This window comes from Anoplopoma fimbria, chromosome 6 (genome assembly GCF_027596085.1).
Source record: "Anoplopoma fimbria isolate UVic2021 breed Golden Eagle Sablefish chromosome 6, Afim_UVic_2022, whole genome shotgun sequence".
In the NCBI taxonomy this organism is placed as follows: Eukaryota; Metazoa; Chordata; class Actinopteri; order Perciformes; family Anoplopomatidae; genus Anoplopoma; species Anoplopoma fimbria.
In genome coordinates, this window is record NC_072454.1 from 11,512,895 (window position 1) to 11,534,087 (window position 21,193).

Genomic DNA, 21,193 nt, shown 5'->3' on the forward strand with positions numbered 1-21,193 from the left:
CCTCAAGACTAATGGAGGTTTTAATAAACCTTAATTTCAATGCAATGTTAACAGTTATGAGCCAAAAAATCCCTTCGCCTTAAGCATCATTATGGTGTCCACAAACTTGGCATCATCGTTTCAGCGGAGCAGCCCCAGGATTTCTCTACTGATGATGCCATCAATACATTTTTGGCTCTGCAGCTTTGGGGTAGAAAAACTGTTTGAATGTCGAATGAATAACAATATGAAAGGTAAATTTTCTGTTTTAAAACCTCACCTTTTACATATTCTGTGAACAATCTTCACTGTTTAGCATATTTGTGAAACTGTTTTTATTTGGGTGTAACTCATGCAGATGAGGGACAAAGTGTGTGTACATCCAAAGATGCAAACAGACTAACAGTGTGGGTTGCTCATGCAGAGGCCAACACAGTACTTTGTACGTACTGCAGTGATCTCTATTCTTGTCTGTGCCACAGTACAGTGTGGAAAACTAGCAACATCATTCTGCTCTATAGTCTCTTCACGTACATACAGTAGGGGGGAGATGCTGCAGAGACACAGGGATTCCTTTAGAGGGATGTGAATAAAAAAATAAATAATTCTATGATGACACTATTAATCTACGTTGACAATCCTGCCATATTCTGGGGAAAACCAGCTGAATTATTCAATGAGGGTTGTGTGCTCACACCAGGACCAGCACTCATTAAAAAGGCATTTTATTCTATCAGCTCTAAAAAAAAAGAAATTGGTGTTAGAAAACAAAGAGTTTGCCTGAATTTAGTTCAGACTGTTTACTTAACATTTCTTTTTTCTGATCATGCATGAAGTAAACACATTCAATTAGATTAAGCAATTTGAGATTATTTGCATCTTTTTTAAACCAGGGAATCCAAGAATGTTCATGCAAATAATATTACAGTGCAGCGAAACACTTGAAAGGCCTGTTTTACAGCATTTATGCTAACCGTTTATCTCCATAATATCCTATAATTGCTCTTCTTATTTGCACATCAAACATTAAAATATGTTTTCCACTTCTAAAGAAAAACAATAACATTAACACACTAGTGGTCTAATTAGGGGCACGTAGTCGAGAAAGTACAGGCTGTTGCCACCCGCTTTAAATCTGATTAACAAAGACCTTCAGCATCTGGAAACCAGACCGAGTTTATCATAAATTACGTTGTAAAAAATAATAGCTTGGTTCATGAACCATACAAAAACAATGCCGTATTGCGATAACCACAATGTACTATATGAAGTGTATAATTGAGCCTCACTGAGCGTCCTGCCGTTGCTCTGCTCTCTAATCCACAAGGAGCAGGTGTTGTGCACTAATCCCGCCTTTCAGCTACGCTCTAATTACATATTGATGACCTAGCAATCATCACAACTGGACTTGATCATAGAATTTAGACCAGTGTGTGTGTTTGTGTGTTTGTAAAACAGAGGAATCGTGTTCACCATGTCCCCCACTCACAAACAGACACATACACACACTGTAACTCAACACAAATGCTTGAAAGTGTGTGCACACCCAAAACAGCAGTGCTCGTTTTGTTTGAGTAACAGATTCACAACTCCACAAAATTAAATTGGCCACTTGGGTAGCTCCAGACAGATTTGCCCAGATGTTTCCTCCCCTGCTAAGTTGCAATTATTATGGAAGAACAGGAGTGTCCAAAGTCCTAATCAGGAAAATTAAAGCCAGCCTTGTGAGAGTACCAAACATATTTTTTAATGTGTTTTTTAAAATAGAACTCATTTAAAATCAACCAGCTCACTAAAGCAAAGGCAGAGAATTAGGACTTTTTTTTTTATTTTTTTACTTTCAATGCAAACCATTTTGAGGTGAGGAAAGGCCATCCAGCTCTGAGACACAATTCGACCCCAGATTCTGGAGTCAACGGTTAGGGTTAAGTGCTTTAGTTGGGGTTAGAACAGGAGTTAAGGGTTTGTACACGACTGCCTGCACACTGGCACTGGCTAGGGCTGTGAAATACAGTATATAACATAAAATTATTTAATTAAATATTTCATTTTGGGGTTAGGGTTAAAAATCAAGTGCACAAAATGTAAAATGAGTTAAAAATAACATTGATTGTGTCACAACAAAGATGAGGTAAATAGTTACACTATATGTGAACCCTCTGCAGTTTGTTATCTCTGGTTACGAGAGAGGAGACCATTGGAGATGGGAGACAACAGAATAGTTTCCGTGTTCTACTTTGGTCCGACTATTGCTGCCATGTAGCCGGGAAGCTAACGCTAGCTAACCTGTCAACAGTTATCAAGCTAATGCCAACAAACGGGAAAAGAGCAGATTAATTAGTGAGCAGACTTTTAGTTTCTATGTTGCCGGTGTTAAAACCTATAATTAAATTGGATGTTGTCATTGAGGCATGTTGTACTGACAGTACATAGCTTTATGGGTTTTGGTCATGCCTAAATGTAACACAGATCATACTGCCGAATGTTTTCATAACTTCTCATCACAAAGAAATCATGTCTCAGAAGTATCTCACACAGTGTACACCAGTAGAACAGAAAAGTGAATAATGACAGGCATATCACTACACAAAACGAGTCTGAAATATAATGTACATAGAAACGAGTCTGCAGAAAAATGACTCAACAAGAAGCATTGTTATGATAACCAAAATGAATGCCCTTGAGATGCTGCAAGTAACATATATAACATACTTTATGTATATTCATGACATTTTCACACCTGCCAATTAAATTTCCCCGACATCAACTCAAAGGCAGCTATGTGACCAGCAGTTAGGCAACTGTGTTCACTTGTGAATTGTCACTTAAAGATGGATCAATATGCCTTTGTACAGGGACCAAGAGTTTCTCACCCCAATCGGCAAAGAGGTTACAAATTATTCCCTTGCTTTTTGTACAGTGCCTCACTGAAAGCACCATACATCAATTTACTCCCCTGCTGACGACTACTATTGTTTGAAAACAGTTGAATTCAGGACTCTGGGTGTTTCAAGATTCATCATAGCAAGGCAAAGCACTACATGCTCAGCGGTGTCTAACAGTAGTGTTAGCCAACTGTTGGGCTAACCTCGGAGGAAATGTTACTGCCTTCCTGGCGCAACTGCTGGAATAAAACTGCAGACTTATCATGCAGGTCTGACAACGTTCAATTTTAATGAAGAAAACTGCCCCTGAATTTTAACGATACATTTAAATTCCAGCCAGTGCTTTTGCTCTTGAAATGTGCCCATTTTGCTTTTAAATTCTGATTTATTATCCACTGTCTGAAAGTAGGATTACAGATTTAAGGTCAATTTCTAAGGGTATTGATCACTTTCAATATTTTAGGGGATGTGGTTTTCTTCAGGTTCTTATTTTGTTTATTTTTCAGCTTTGTTGTCCTTGTTTTTACCTCCACTTCTATCTCTATATATGAGCAAAGAGAAATGTAGTCAAATTTCTCTTACCTGGCCAAACAAGCTGATTATGATATAGTGTGCATGAACAGACATCATTAAGCTCCAACTAAAATATAGTAGTTCAATGGAATCAGTTGATCAATGATTTGTACAGACCCCACCCAAAAAAAGAAAAATATCTAAAAAACTAAACCATTCGGTATAGATCAATATGGGTCATAGACATTTGGTATTGCCGTCAAAAAAACTAAACTAATTGGGGCATCTTTAAATGTTATATTTTCTCCCCTATTTTCTGCTGATATGATCTGATAGGATCTGAACGTGACTTATGTGATGTGCTGCACCCCTATCAACAAGCTCAATGTCGTGTCTGGGAATATAGAAAAAAGTGAGAGAAAGAAGTAGACATTAAGAAAGGGAATGGCTACAAACAGATTAACGTCACAACATGTTAATGTGAAGGAATGAAGCAACAGAGAGCATGGTCGATCAAATTACAAGCTCTGTGGAGAGAAACAGTGCAAGGGTGCAAATTAACTTTTAGGAGAAAAGCTAATGAGTCCATGGTGTCTGAGAAAAACACTCACATAGCCCGGCTCAGCTCATTAATTGTTTAAACCTGCTAACACATTTAACACTTTCCAGAACTGCCTCCAAGCCCGTCAATCCTGGAGACAAACCAGTAGACACAGGACCTGGTATTGTGGTCGAGAAGAAAGCCAACACCACTCTATGAGAGCTGCAGAGGAGAGACCTTTAAACAGGCTGCATGGTATTTAGCATCTGCACTCTCTATTCTCTCTGTTTAATAATAATAATAATAATAATAATAATAATAATAATAATAATAATAACTTTATTTATATAGCACCTTTTAAAAACAAGGTTTACAAAGTGCTTTGACAGACCAGTCAGCTCCATCTAATCTTTTAATGCAGTGTCAAGGCTGCTCTGTGGCCAGTTGTCTTGGGTCTAAAAACAGAAGCAAGGAGTCTAAACACAACATACGAATGAGACAACGAATGTGAGGAGATGACAATAGACCAGGAAAAAAAGCAGCTGAAGCAGAAGATTTAAGTTGATCTCTTTGTTCGTCTTCATAAAGACTCTGGCGCAGTTGTCACTTCACTTTCTATCAGACAAGCTTTGTGCAGTTGACTTTGGTGTAAATTCAGAGATGAGCATGAAGAGGCAGAGACAAGACAAGGATATTGTTTCCTTCCATCACATGAGTGATTGGTCTGAGTACTCGTAACAACAAAAGGGCATTAAGTGATGGGAGGGTGAGGAAAGCTTTGTGTTGGAGTGCCGCTCTCAGATAAAGTCTTAGTTTTCATCACTATCTTATTCAAATAAAAGTGATGTTCATTTTTTTTTTTTAGGACCTAACTAAGCTGGACTTAAATAACCATTAAATAATCACCACAACTTGTATGTGGAGAGATGCATGCAAGCTTGTACTGAGCCTCATTCTGCTCCTCAATATGTCATAAGATCAACAGCTTGCGGTGCGAACATGAAACTGTTATTATCTTTTGTTTCTACAGCTTAAAGACAGGTGATGACTGTAGTCATTATGGGAGGCTTATAAAAAAATACTCAAATAGCTGGCCACAACAATTTGTCTACTGTAGTCCCATTACAGCAGCTATAGTATGAAGCTGGACTACTTACATGCTTGACCTACAATGGACTACCACTTCACTAGTAGGAAAAATGAATACATAAGCACAGTTTTTTAATCAATTTGATTCCCAAATGGATGAAAATATATGTATTCAAGCTCATCTGAGGAGAAAAAAACATCTAACTCCTGCTCTAAGTTAGTGAGTTACTGTGCCGGAGCTCAACAACCTATGGTATTTCTCTACCACTGGTGAATAGGTTTGATCGGACCTTCAAACCACTTGTTGTGGACATTCAATGTAACCGGTGGGTGGTATTTAAGGTCAAGCATGCATTTTAGTGACTGACTCATACAAGTACTATGCTCCAAGTAAAATGTCAGCCTTCCTCAAGGAGTAATGATTTGTCAGCATTTCGAGTGAATTTACCTTGGCAGATATAAAACATAATGCTTAACCGACTTCTCTTCAATAAAGCCCTTCAGCAGCACTCATTTCTGACTTCCTATACGCTGTTGCTCAATATGCAGAGGGTTAAGAGGATCCTAACACGCTTCAGGCAACAGTTGATACAAATCATGAATTTGCAGAGACAAGATAAAAGCTAGGAGACAGCACGCTCATTTATGAACACACTGATTTCCCATTGCTGTTGTAGGAAGCTTCATGTCAATGAGGAAATGCCCTGCTCTCTTTCCTCTCTCCTCATATCCAGCTGCCCCTATCCAGGAGATAGAAAATCTGTTCAATCTGATTAACTGCTTTTGGATTTAGCTCATGAGGCTAAATAAGCAAAGAGCCTATAGAAATAAAAGCTTTCATCTTCCCAATAGAGATCTACTCTGCAAGCGAGTTAGACTTTATGTGTTGTGTCTGGCACCTGTCAGTGGGTCTGCAGAAGCAGCAGCTTGGATAAATTAAACATGCTACGCTCCATTTGAGCAACTGGGTTGTTATCCCCTCGTGACTATCTGCTTCTCTTAAGTGAAAACCTCCAAGAATAAAACACAGCACGCTGAAATAAAAAAAAAAAAAAAAAAGGAGTTTGGACCAAGAAAATGGGATTATTTCACAATCTCTTAGCCAAGGTCAATTGTCTTTACAGAGTCATATATGATTCCACCCTTGACAATCAATGAACAAACAAAAGTTTCTGAGCAAAACACCTCCTCCACAGGGAACCCTGTGTTTTTGTAACTATTCTGACTGAATCTATTCTTCTGAGGTGTCAATGAAAGCACGATTTTAAATGCATTTTTTTGTCTATCTTTTCTGACCTAGGCCAAACAAAGCCAGATTGACGGGTGATTATGTTGTTTGCTTCCCTATTCACTGACATGAACGAATATAAAGGCGAATGCTGAGAAAAGATGGAATCTTATTACGTGTCATTTGTATGGTTTCTGTGTGACAGAAGAAAAGAGATGAATCCCATTTAGACGGATAATTGCTTTGGTCAATAGCGGCTGGTTGCCTGTTTTACATTCCATTATGGGGAGGATGGGCCCTGGGCCGTTTCATCACGGAGAGATAAATAAAAGGACGGCGGAGCCAGAAGAGACCCATATCCCAGGTAAATGAGTGCTTTATGAGGAAGATTAGTGCAAATCCCTCACACACAGAGCATTGGCGCATGTGGGGCGAGGGAGGCTTTTGGATGCAGGCTTGGCTACCTCCATCTCACACATTCCCCCGGCAATCGATCAAAGCCCCAAATCACAGCTGCACACACAGAGAGGAAGGAGTAGGTGAGACAGTATGACAGTCTGAATTGGAGGCTATTGCATTGACGAATGGCGGCCTCGTCTGACACAGAGCCACCCAATCATGCTATTGGGATACAAATATGCACATAAGGTGTATGCATTATGTGCACAAAGACAATTTTCTCCTTCACAACCACCTACAAAGCAGTGCCCAGAGCACATATTGCAGGGAAGTGGATTATCTGTGGAATAGTGTTCTGATTGTATAAACAAGCTCTGGATTCTATCGTCAGTCAGAGCTGCTCATTAAACTCTATTAACCTGCAGTACTAATATCTGCAGGGAGAACTGAGTGAGACAAACACACACCTGCTCCATTTAGGGGAATGCATTTTTCATTCCCACAATGAACATATAGCTCCTCCCCAAGCAGCAGTCAACACACCCTCTCACATACACACACATAGTCGCACGTACACACACAAGCTCTTCAGCAAAGAATGCAGATGGCAAAGGCTCTACACTAGTTAAAGAGGGAGGTAAGAGAGGAAAATAGATGCAAACTTGAGAGATCTGAGAAGTGGGTGCAGGGGATGGAGGGAGATGAAGGAAGAAAGAATAGAAAAAGAGGGGAATAATAGTTGCACCTGATCCAATCAAGTGCTGCATGTCTATGGAAAGCACTTTTACACTTAATGTGGCTGATTGGTAACGATTTCCATTTCCACGAGAAGAAATTACATTTTAACATTTAACATTTTTATTTTGACTTGTTGAAATGTTAATTTAAGATATCCGTACAACTTTTATTATATTTTAATTAATCAAAACTTATTTGAAGAATGTGATTATAGATATCAGTCATTCCTTTTTTCCTTGTAAGAATAATGATACCGAATATCTCCAATTAAATTTGCAGATGTTGAAAAATGTTTACGACTAGTGCAAATTAAATTTCCAGTTTCAGCTATCAACAATTGCATTGCAGAAAGGTCGGACATATCATCAAATCATTTCGTTATTTTGGACATCATTGGGGCTGGTGGAGGAATTTCCCCGTTGGTGATAATGATTGGCATAACAGCACAATATGTGTTAATGTTAGGCTATTTTTAGGTATATTGCTGCTTTTGAAATGACAAATATGACAGTTTACATTTTGAATATTTGTTTGTTGTTGAAGGCGAAAGATAGGATATTTGGAGCATTTCGATAGACTCTCAATGGATCTCAACATGTCGACGGCCAGCCAACGGTGCTAACAGCTCTTACAGTGGTTGTGGCGGTTGCTCGCCATCCCCTGCAGTTGCCGCGATATTGCAATAGGCCAACAGATGTTAATGATTTATATGTATATGTTGCTCAAATAACCACATTCATTTTGGATGGTAAAGTTGACCAGTTTTAATTAGGTTACAGATATCTACAAAGAACATTTCCATTATGTGATGAATTCATAGTTAATGTCAACAATTTACATTTTGACTAGTGAGAAATTAATTGTCGATATATTTAATTAAAATTGCTACTGGTCAAAATAACATTATGTATATGTTGGTTTGGAATTCTAACTAGTCAAAAAAGCAATTGTTTATTTATACAATGTATCAGCAATTCCTTTGCTGCTGTAGCACAGGTATACCATAGTAAAGAGAACCTGCAAGGGGAGCACACAACTCATTAATGGATGCCCATGTCACATCTGTATGCCAAACAACATCTGTATTCATTCAATCAGACACACGCACACGCACACCACTGGGAGAGCAGAACTAATATACAAACCAAGAACAACGTTTTCATATTTCATTTAAAATACGACCAGAATGACATTACAATATGTCATTACAAAACATCTCCCATAACCGACATGCCCCGAGAGATCATCGGATGTGCGACTGTACAACACCGAGCAGTCCCGACAGGGGAAGCATTAATATGCATTGCATTACCAAAGCAACAGAAACAATCCCAACAGTGTAATCCAAGCCACTTCAGTGAATAAGCGTTTACCATACAGGAACACAGAATGAAGTGGAGCCAACATAAGTGAGGAGCTTAGGTAAGCAACTGTTAGATACATACCGTTGGGGCTCTCCTCATCAATGGTCACTATGGTTGCAGGGGGGCCTGGCCTGGACAGCTTACACTCTGCATATGAATAAAGAAAAAACAAATTTACATCAAAGAAGCTCAACCCCTATGAGCTTAGTTTTAATTATTTACTTTGCATCCCAACGGTATATTGTGCTTCATGGCAGCTTATGAAAATGACTGCATATTGTGAAGAGCAGGGTTTTTTTAAAGTCTGAGACTGTGGGCCTCTCGTAAGACAAAGCTTGGTTACCTCTAGTTTACCTGCTTGGTTTCACTCCTTGATGCCTATGGCATCATGTTTATGCTACTTGATCCCATAGACACTTCACAATAGCCTAAAATTGCTGTTTGACATAACTTCATACTATACCAAAAACATAATAAAGGTCCTTTATTTTTATTTTATTTTACTTTGGAAGAGTTGGAAAAGAGTCAAATTCCCCAAAAGAGCTGTGTCTTCAAACTATCTCTTTACCCAAATCATACATCTTTAGGATGAAAAACCTTGAAAACCTCTGGTGTAGAATAAAAATTTTTTTCAGGGAGATTAAGATTTTTAAACATTTCTCATCTAGATTGATTTAATTTTCATCTATATTTAAATGGACATGTGCCCTTTAAACTTCTATGATTGTTTTATTTAAATTCCTGTTTTAGGCCCAAAGAAGTCAAATGAAAGTATATTTCTCCCAAAAAGCAGCAATTATGGAAAGGTAAAAAAAAAGAAGAATGAATTAAAACTTGTGTAGCAGATCTTCTTTCCGGCTTTCCTCCTCAAATAAATCTCTACCAACTCCAGATTGCTTTTGTAACCCACTGGGGCAAACGATTGCAAACCATTGGACCAAAGTACCTTATCTTATCTATAAAGTAGTTCAAACTTGCTGCAACTTGAACAGCCTCAGCAGGACATGCTACTTGCAATACGCACTGATGCATCAGTATTACAATTTTAATGATGTAATTTATAACATTGTGTCATATTGGCTGTTTTTCAGCTGAATCATTTATTTTACTTTTAAAAGGTTAAGTACATTTTGCTGCTTATACTTCCATACGTATAATATAATTTTGAATGAATGACTGATATGCAATATTAATTGAATATAGCCCACAGCATGTGAGAAAAATATTGAAAAAAAAAATGACATAAATGAAATAAAACTCAAATGTTGACTCAGTGTTTTCCTGTCATGCCATAAGCTGTCACATTAAAACATATTTTGTAATAGCAGGTGGCATCTATGTCTGCTACAGCACTAACATCAACAGTAATGGACTGTACAATACTGACACCAGACAAACAGGGTGGTCAAAGCATGTGGCAACTTCATAAGCAACGCACTGACGAGAGCAGCTTCACAGATGGAGGTCACAGCAGCGAGATGGTATGAGCACATGGGACACAGGTAATGGCAGCTTGACAGACAGCACCAGATGGGGCAGCAGGAGAGGTGGAGAGGAGCAGACAGGAGGAAGGGAGGTGTCTAGTGTAGAGGAATAGGCGCTGCATGGCGAGACGCTCTGCAGTTGATGTGAGGAAAGTTCAGGATTAAATGTCTTTCAACAGGGAAGAGAGAAGAGGAGACAGAGGTAGAGGGAAACGGGGAAAAGAGAATATAGGAATGTAATGAAACAAAAGAAAAACAGACAACGGGTAGTTGCCCTCTTACCCTCATACTGCCAGTCTGAAGGGGTCAGGGGTTAGTGGAGCCAGAGAGAAGCAGAGCAGAAGCATGGGAGAAAAGAAAAGTATGAAACATTTGGTTGAGAACCACTCTTATGTTAGGAAAGGAGAAAAAAATATCATTATAAAAAAAAGACCAGATATTAGAAAATAGGGGGAAAGAGAGGCAGTTTCAAGAAAGACTCTGCTAGAGAAATGGTTTATGTGAGTGAACCACACACAGTTTTCAGAAATACGGCCAACAGATCTCTTCTCGCTGCCAGTAGCTGCCAGCTGACATTATTCCACAAGAGAGTCAGTGGGTTGCATTATAAATATGAATCAATTCAAAAATTAAAACACTTTCTCTGTGTAAATCAAGTGGTACAATGTGTCCTGGAAAAGGATAAAAAAAGCATGATAGAGCATGGCCTCTTTCTTAAATCGCTCAGCCTGCTTGCTGTCAGTTGGTGTCAACTTACATTACATGTTATCAGAGATGGACAGAAAAAAAAGACACATGGTCAATGACACCACACCAACAGTCAGCGCTCTAAGGTTTCACACCCGCCTTCTGCTGCCTGACATCACTTGTGCAACTAGGCACCTGTTGCCAGGTGCATAACAGTGGATAGTTTTCTTATTAAATTATGCATGCCCACGAGCCTTTAATAATGTGGTGGTTTGAGAGTGCATTTTAATCAGAGATAAAACCTTAGTATGCGATGTTGTCGTATTTTTAAACATGGCTGATTCTTAAGTGTAGATATAAACAATAATTAGCGATAATTGGCAATGAAAACCTGCGGCAACAGCATGGAACATTTCATGCAAATCACTTGACTTGACTTGACTGCATTTCCATCTTCTTGTTTCTAATTTATGTCAGTGTCATGATCTGGGCATATTTTTCCTAATGAGTTTCATAAAGTAGAGATTCACATCCATACACAGAGTCTCATCTCGCTCCATATGAGCTCTATGAAATACTTTTTTTTAGTACAAGACAGTATGTCGGTAAGCATAAACAACCTTCTCTAATCTTAAATCAGTGGCGAATAATTATCAGCACATACTCGGTTTGCACTGCTTATTTCCTAAGGTGTACTCACTGTTCGTTTTAAGAGTTCTATGATTCCATAGCAATTAGAAAACCTGTAACCATCTACTGGAGAAATAGCAGGATGAGGGTTTCCTTTAATAGCGTCAAAATGAACAGAGCAAGTGGGTCACACCTCGCAATTGGAGACATAAACAACAAACAACATCAAAATAAGTATGCAAATCTGCTATGAGAGAATATACTCTTTGTGAAGTAGAATTGGGTGTGCACATGTGTGCGTGTGTGAGTGGTTGGAATAACAGTTACTTGCACTCATTTTGAGAAGCTTTTTTTTAAGGGATCACAGTCTTTTGTTAGTTCTGCATATGTGTGTTCAGGCACGAATATGTGTGTGTTTGTACGGGTGCACGTGTGCGTGCGTGTTTGTGTGTGTGTGAAGCTTGAAGTCGAAGCTGTGGCAGAAGGGGAGAAAGATGTGAAGAATCTGCTTTCAAGACAAAAGGCAGAACCAAGCAGAGAAAAAGAATAGTGCCTCCTCTCATGGTGCTAACGGGCCTATATTGCGATCAGAGCAAAAACATGTTGCAGTGATGAAGTGAGGCATAACCATGTGTGTGAATACAGACGCAAACTCAAAGCATCAAGGTCTGCTAAGTCATTTTCAGTTTGAATGATCGCAACCTCTTGCCAAACTACATCTTCAAGCAGTGGGTGATATTTTCAAACGACATTCTACGTCAAGCTTTCCTCCCATTAAGAAGCCTTCTAAAATAATAATTCCCCTTGGTTCTCTGGTTACACAAGGGTGCACACAAGATGAGCCAAATTGTCCCTGCAAATCTCCTGTACCCCCCCTCCGGCAGCACTCAAGATAATAATGTAGGATGAAACCTTCAGATCCCATACATACACTGTAACATACATGATTTGGAAGCTAGAGATTAATCCACTTATCTAGAAGACCATGACCAAATCCACCGAAAAGCTACATCTAGATTTAAGAATAAAGAACACCGGCAGAAGGGTCAAAGTGCAAAGGAGAGCCACGCTTTTCATAAAACACTGAGGGAATATGGAGCATTTACACATGGAATGCAGAGAAATATTTAAAAAAGGGATAAAAAGCAAATTGTAAATATTAAATGAGTTGTGCCCTTCTCAATCTGCATAATCAAATGTTATGTCTATCTGATGATGAAATGCGATGCAGTTGTTTAGTCAAAAACAATACAGAGAAGAAGGGTTGGAGCAAGATGAAAGACACAGTCTTTCACACAGCTTAGGGAGAGGAATATGCAGCAGCACAGGGAGCTCAGTTACTTAACAAACAACAACAAGAACAACACACAAATCTGTTCATCAGGCTTGGGATTGTTTGTGTTTTTAACCAGATAGATTCATATGCCTCTTATCAACTTTACTGCTGGGTAAAATGTTATGGTTGTGGGGAATTCTCGAGGTATCGTGTAAGTATTGTATTGGAAAGAATAGTTACCAACAGTGGCTGAAAGAGTTCATAGGGGGCAGTAAACTAGTTTTGATTAAATGTAGGCATACACATAATCATGTGCACGTTTGTAAGACAAGCAGAAAGTACAATTGACTTAAGAAGAAATACTGAGCAAGGAGAGGACTGAGTTGGGTTTAGCTGACTGAAAAAACAGTTATTCTTGGCCAAGATTGAATATATCTTTATTATATTTATACACCTGTAAAATTGCATCAGTTGTTCAGAACATTCACAAGCCAAATATTTGAGGAGACAAAAATAAAGCCCAAATAATTAAGTCTAGATAGACAAGTAGAAAGCACACTGTTTGATGTTCATACTATATCTTTTTTTAATTTCCAAGGGATAATAACTTCAAAGCAAATCATTTGATTCAATTTTTTTTTGTTTTTTATCTCACACAGTTGGAGCATTGCAGACTAACTTTGGTTTGTTGGCATACTGCATCAAGTCAGCTTCAAAAGAGAGTTGCGGTCCTTTACTTATCCTCAATAAAGAAAGCAGCCTCGATATTACATTTTTTAATCCTACTTTCTAGCTTTTATTGCTGCAGTGTCTCCCCCTTCCAGTCCTCAGCTGATGTTCATTAGGATTTGGTTCAATAAATATAGAGAAGCATTTCTTTTAACGACCTGATCCCTCCGTTCCAAATGAAATGAGCATTGGGCAAGGTCAGGGTAGAGTCAGGGATTTAAAAAGACGAGAATCATAAAGAATGCAACAAGCAGCTTTTCAATCACTAATCAGGGCACTGTACACTTGGGAGGCCTAATCCAAATATAATCAAAATCTTCTAATTTTGACCTAGGGGTAATTTGCTCTCACCTAAAGAGATCTTCGCTCTAATCAACCGAACAATGTTGACTTGAAGCCGTGAAGCTGCAATTACAAAATGATTGCGGCTTTTGATTGAACAAATCGGCATTTTTCCCTATAAAACCATGACATTTCTCTCAGAATGCCAATAAAACAACGAAACATGGCTTATTCAACATGTTCCCTTTTTAAATAAGCCGGTCTTTAGCACTAAGGGACCATTAAACATACTCAGAACTCCTCGTGTACAATACTACAAGGAAATATTGATAATGACTCAATTAATCAAAATGTTGAACAGTGTTGGGATACATTTTTGGGGCATATACAGTGATAATATAATAATATAGCCATAGAAAATGAAAGGTTTCATACGTATCTCCAACATATATGTGTTTTTGATCTAAACGTAGTTCTCTCATCATACTTTTTAAATAACTCATTGACCGCTTTATTACTGAAGCAACAAGGCAGTGGCGAGATGAATTCTGCTCACTGACATTTACTTTCAAAAGGCATTTTTACCTGACACTCAATTCAATAGCCTGTGCTTTCCTGTGGCTTCATCTGCAAAAGCACCTTTTTAGCAACCGATAAATCAAACTGCTGCTCCCTGGGAGTGGAGATCTAAAAGAGAAACAGACTTTAAAGGACAAGCAGCCTAACAAGCAGTATGGTCCATGAGGCTGCACTGTCTCATTCAATCTGGCACACCTTCACAATAAACCTACAAAGGATCCGAGGCATCGCATTTAGATAACTAGGAAGTGCATATCATATCACATTTACAAACACCAAAACAAGCTTGCCCTCTGTATATGTGGGAAGCCACTAATGTTGTCCACACTTGTCAAAGGAGATATAGAGAATAAAGCCAGAGGCACAGAGGGATTCTTGAATCAACGCAGAAGCAACAAAGAGGAAAGTAGGAGCTAATTCCGTATACTTTAGACAGATGGCACACCGCCAACTCATCACAAGGCTCCTCTCATCATAAAACGTCTCATACTAAATGTCCATATGCAACCATGAACGCTCGTGCCCTTTCATATAAATATCAGGCCCTATGTGATGATAAGGAAATGTCTAACGGAGCCTATGGAAGGCTCCTCCACCAAGGACAGGAATATCTGGATGAGTTTGTTTTTTTCTTCTTCTTTTAGCTTTTTATCACCAGTGGTCCACCCGAGGGAGGAATGTCTACTGAATAGGGATGGACCGATTTACTTTTCTAATCCTGATAATGATATTGATACCTCGGCTTTGTTTATCGGCCAAAACAATACCAGTGTTTATTCAATAGGTAGTATGTGTGATCATCCTCGTATGTGTAAAATCTGACTTAAACATTGCTTTCCTAACTTTGTAAAAACAAAATATAACAAATAAATAGAAAGTCAAAATGTACTGAATTGATATTTAACATTTTAAATTAGAATAAAAGTTTAAACTTTTTTTCAAGAAGCAGCAATGCTACAATATCGGATCCAGCTATTTGAGTAAGTATCGGCCCGATATCAGACACGGTTTCGGTGCATCGCTACTGTCTACCTCTGGTTTGACAAGCATCTACTTTAAAAATGTCAAGGTTGGGGGTTAGAGTTATCACTAATCCCAGCAGTGGCAGGCAGCCCAGGACAGGGATGAGTGAAAACAGAGCAAACAGGGACTGTGTTTTAATTTCCCAGTCGGATTGATAGTTTATTTTGCATGGATCCATGTCCAGAGGTGCATTCTGGGACAGGTCCAATAGGCCCCAGCGAAGAAAAAGTGAGATCCACAAAGGGGAGCTGTCTAGTCATACACATTGCCAGGTAATGGCTGCTCATGGGCAGACAGCAGGTCAAAACAGATGATCAGTCTCTGTTATAGTAAGGGCAGCTGGGGCCAGTGGTCCCCTGGGGTCGGCTGTCAAAGCTGTGCGTTACAGTTTAGATCCTGAAGGTCTCTTCTTCTGAGTATACTTGTCATTTCTTTGTCAGGTCTAAAACCCATTAAATGTTTATAGAAGTTATTTTTGGACAGTTTTATATTGTAGATCAGTTTTTGCTTGAAAACGTCATAATGTTTACATATTAATTCATCCGTATGTTTAATATATATGTGTATCTAAGTAACATTCTTACAAAACCCTATACAATATGATGTACTCCAAAAAACTGGCAACAAAAAATTACTTCAGAAAGCCTCAGAAAGTTATCGTATTTGATTACATTATTGTCTCCGTCTTTTTAATTATTTTAAATATTAACGATTGTACTTTTGCATAAACCGCCATTTAAAAAACAATATGAATTTAATTCCCCAAGATATCAGATCTGACAGAGCAACAAAACAATAACGAATAATCAAAGCGACTAACTATCTCAGAATTAAAACCCAACACGACTTAGAACAATACCTGTGGATGTGTGAGTCAGCACAACCCCCTTACATGTATACATTGGGTCGGTCACCACTTCCTGCTTAGAGGAAAAAACTGCTAATTCAATGTGCAGAGAGACAGTGAGTTCTTCTTGCAGCTTGTCTATGTTTGGCACAAGAAATGCAATCACTGCCTCTGTCTCTCGCCATCATTTTCTCTCCAAATCTCTCCCTCTCTCCTAACAAATTATGTGTGGGTCTCTCTGCAGGGCTTCTCCCTGTAATTGTGTGTATGTACTTAGATGTAGGGTAGAATATGTATTTACAAAATGTAAAAAATAAGAGGAGACAGGCAGTGAAAGAAAGAAAAAGTATACAAGTGATGAAGAATGTCAGAGATAGAGGTTGGAATGAATTCTTGCAGCATCATGTAAATCATTAGCGGCCTATAATGGAAGAGAGAGAGAAGGGGATTACTTCACTGATGGGTAATCCCTCTGCAGAGCTCCCCCTCCTTCTCTCCTCCAGACTTCCTCCTCATTGCTGCCTCTGTTTGCGTCTGTCATGTTAACCACACAGGCGGGAGGGCAAAGGTTGGGATAACACTCCCAGTGAACAGTTCAGCACACACATGCTGTCGTACCGAGCCCCAGGTTGAGCCTTGTGAGTACACACTCCAGGCAGCGAGGGCCCAAGCCTTACCAAGAGCGACCCCCCCCCCCCCCTCCTTTCTTGTGCTGCTCAGGGCATGATTACAGCCTGCTGGCGGGCAGATTAAAACCCCTTCCCCCTGTCACTCAGTTGCTCCCCGACTCCACAGGCTTCTGCTGCAGCCCGGCACAGTCTGCACATCTGGCCCCTAATCAGAGAATCCCAAAAATAGACAAACAATTGTGGGTCAGAATGGTTGTGCAGATGGGAAGAGAGGGAGACCGCCAGAGAGATGGAAATAGTGTGAGAGGGGAAGGTACCGTAGGCTGATGTCACATGGCAGAAGTGTCTGCAGGCATATTAACTTAATCCTTACCTCACAACACACACACACACACACACACATACACACACATACAATCGAGCATGTTTGTGTGTGTACATGCATGTTGTCCTACATCTGGATTAAGCGATGGAGGGATTTAGAGGTATGGATAGTGTGCATCTGGCTGCTCTGCTTTGGATTGAAGTTTGTTCATACTATTTGTTGAACTGCTGGGCAGGGCTAGTCTCCACTCATGCAAGGATCGATGGACACACATGTAATACACTGCACGGGTTTACATGCATATATATGTGAAGTCAAAGATGAATCTCTGTTGAGTGAGACTACAGTACAGTGGAGTCAGATGATGCAAGGTAAGGAGGAGAACATGACAGCATGTCACGTGGAAGCGAGGATTATTAATGAAAAAAGAAAGCTCAAGGTATTGAGGGGCAGAATACTGGGGAAACATGGGAAATGAAATGTAGACGAAAAACACACACAATGCAACAGGAAGAGGACAGTGCCTGGATTTTCTTAATGGCATCCCCCTATTATTTGAGACAAAGCTGTCATTATTGTCTTGAAAGATGCATCCAATTCTTATCTTAATATTATGTTATTTCTTCATGTTAAATTAGCTATTAGTCGTCATTATTGGAAACTTACACACAGTAGTATTCATTAAAACACTCTTGTCTTTAATTAAGAACATATTTAAGATCCCTGCCTGAATTCATTCATCAGAGGAAGGACAATAACACTGGCCAATTGTATGCTTTTCTTTCAACTAAATCCACTAATTGATTAGTTGAAGAAGCCCTAATTTCATCAAGGTCAGCCCTTTTTCTCTCTCAGTGTCCACATTCACATTAAGCAGAAGCCTGATGTTCATATTGTGTCCATGCTAATTAATTAAGGACTTTAAAGACACTGTGACGTCCACAGGAAATCGATACATGCATTACTCCTCAGCTAAGTGCCAACACAAAAACTCTGGATGCTTTTTTTTATTTGATAGACAGACAACACACAAGTTGAGAGAGCCAAATGCCAAGAGAACCTTGATGTAGGCAGAGCAGGGAGATTTATGGGTGGGAAGATGCAGCATGTGTTGAGGGAAGGGGATAATCCCAACTCAAACCAAGTTCATCGCTGGGTGACACTGACCAGCGAAGGGACTCAGCGTCCACATTCACCCATACCTCTCACTCCAATGTACTGCTTCTCACCCTCTGAAACCTAATTACAACTGTGACACTGTGGGTCATTCGCTGGCAGACTCTGATCCAAGCAGGGCTCATTTGTATGCAGACATCACTAAACCTAGCTGCCCACCTTTGTAATTATTTCTGTCTGCAGCCAGTCAAATTACAGGCTGCAGCCACATCTCCAATCAGCATAATGAAACCAACCCTTTACGGCCACAGGACATTATCATGACCGTTTTTGATTATATATCAATACAGGAACCATTTGATGATTAAAGATGAAGTTTGAAGCCTTATCCTTCCAGCATTCGCATCATTTAAGCATGCATTTGTAGCAAAAAGGAAACAAGAAATCTGTCAACAGCAATTGTAAGATGAATGAGAATGTTTCTGAAAATTTTGCAAAACAGCCTGAGGTTTAAGGCCAAACTGATAAAGAAACTAGAATTTACACTGAGATACTACTAATAAAAACATTTTGTTAGAAATGTTATGCCATCCAGATTACTTTTTCTATAAACAGAGTGGGGGAATGTTGTTAATGAATGTAAAGTTTGAGTGACTTGAATCACATGACATACATGCTTACTCTTAACTAAAGTGCATGAGGTAATCCCTTACATCTCCGGTGACACAATCCAGCGCATTTAGCCATACTGACCTTCTTCCTACGACTAGTGTGAAGTAAATAAATGTTCCACCAGAAAAACATTTCCAGAAAACAGAATCAAGGTCGCAATTATATTTGTCCTTAAAACGCAATTGCCAAAGCAAATTAGTTTCAGTTGGATTTCAAAACTAAGGAAAAAACTTTTTTCTTTACTTGCAATGTTAAAAAAATGAATTATGTGGTAATTATGTGTTTAACTGATCTTATATTAAGTGACACATTAAAAATATTGTAATAATTTGCCCTACATTTCAAGCAACACCATATGAAGTGTAAAAAAACCAAATTAATAATACTTTCGTATATTAACGCCCTCATAAATTGTAAAATAAATTACCCACAAACCCATATTCCGCGGGGCCGTTGTTGAGTTTCACAGCTGCTATGCTTGGGGTAAATGGCTTCCTCACTCTACACAAAAACACACGTCTATTAATGCGGTCAGAGCCTGGGAGGATGACTTCATTAAAGGGAACCACAAGGCACTCATTCACCTTCAAAGGATCAGTCGGTCATGAAGTCATTTCTCTACTAAAATCATATCATACATACCTATTAAATCTCTCAAAATAAAATCTTAATTCAAAGACAGTAAACAGAGATTACGCTTTTATCTAAAAAAATGTGTTTACATTAGTGAGCTTGTCAAGAAAGACTGGGAAGCAGAAAAGGGATGAAAAAAAAAGAAGGAAACGGGGTTGGGATCTTAAAATTGACCTGAATTATGTGCAACATTGCCACACAGGGGGGAATTAAAGCATGTCTCTGTGCATGAGCAGCTTCCTCTCAGCACCGTCTTTAAAGACCTGCCAATCTCATGCAGCTGGAATTCACTTTTAACTGGCATCTGCTACAAAGTCAGTGAGTTGAGACTATAAATGCTAAGATTCCCTCAGTAACATGGGAACTTATACATAAAATTACTGTGAACTGTGTAGGAAGTGAGCTGGATTCATGCCCCCGTTTTTTAACTTATGTCCTTTGAAAAACATTATGGAAATTTAAAAGGGAGGATAGAAGGAGCATTGTGAGAGCGAGAGTATTTGCACTGAAGCATCACAGTATGCACGTCAGTGAGAGTGCACCTGAGAGCAGAGTCCCTGCGGTCCATCTCCACTTCGATGAAATCAAACTCTCATGAAAGCTCTACAACTGGGTACTGATATATAGAAAAGGCACATATTTGGACTGGCATGAAAAGACAATCATCTTTACTATCCATAAAAACAGCATTGCATTATTTATAATTACAGATCAATACAGCACAGTGGGTGGCAGGTATATAGTACATAAACATTAAATATTTAATATTTCAGATGGCATCCACATCTCAAAATCTTTAACAGATGAAAACTCTTTACAGACCTTCTACATAAAATATGCCGTGGGAATAAATACAAACTGTACAACCATATTTTGAAGTAAAGGGCGTAGAGCTAGAAAATTATTTTCAAATATTCACAAAATGAGTTTTACTTTCGCTCCATTTAGCAACTATGTAAAATTGTTCAAGTGGTCCTCACCTCATTTTGGCACATTAATCAGTAATAATTATCAGATCTGCTGCAGTGAAAGGAAACATTGCCTTTTTCTACATTACAACTGTCCTCTTTTGGCCGTGCAGCTTTGGTTAACTGAAAAAGGGGAGGCCTGATGTTGGCCTCGGTTTTGGCTGCTCATACCTTCTGTGTCCTGGCCCCAGCTGTGGGTTAGCAAAGAGAGGATTGCCATTCCTGTCCCCAGCCATCTGACGAGCCACCACCCCCGTCGCATCTTCTGTCAAGCCTTACTGCCTGCCCACCTGGACAAAAAAAAATGAGAGGGAGAGAGATTTTTTTCATTCATGTCTCAGCAAGCCCTCCAACCCGTACACACAGTGACCTACAGCATTATCATTAGGTTAACATTTTCAAAGAACATATTAATCTGGCAATCCAATTTGTTGAAACAGAAAATAAAATAATCCACCCGGTCATCTGGATCAATCTAAATGTGTGCAGTTACTTCTGGATTACTCCTAAAAAAGCAAATGGATTTTCTATATAACAGCAATGTTGATCTCATACATGCAGATTTAAATCGGAATAA

The 21,193-nt window shown here is 39.1% G+C and overlaps 1 protein-coding gene across 1 annotated transcript in view; it reads right to left on the bottom strand.

Annotated features, from left to right (window-relative positions):
• Nucleotides 1–20,878, bottom strand: part of LOC129092135 (protocadherin-15-like) — a 130,135-nt gene extending 109,257 nt beyond the window's left edge. Inside the window, exons 1-2 of the mRNA XM_054599942.1 lie at nt 20,788–20,878; nt 8,818–8,883 (exon numbers count right to left, since the gene is read on the bottom strand). Of these exons, the coding sequence (XP_054455917.1) occupies nt 8,818–8,883; nt 20,788–20,878 (157 nt within the window). The remainder of the gene's footprint in view (nt 1–8,817; nt 8,884–20,787) is intronic.
• Between the last annotated feature and the right edge of the window lie 315 nt (nt 20,879–21,193).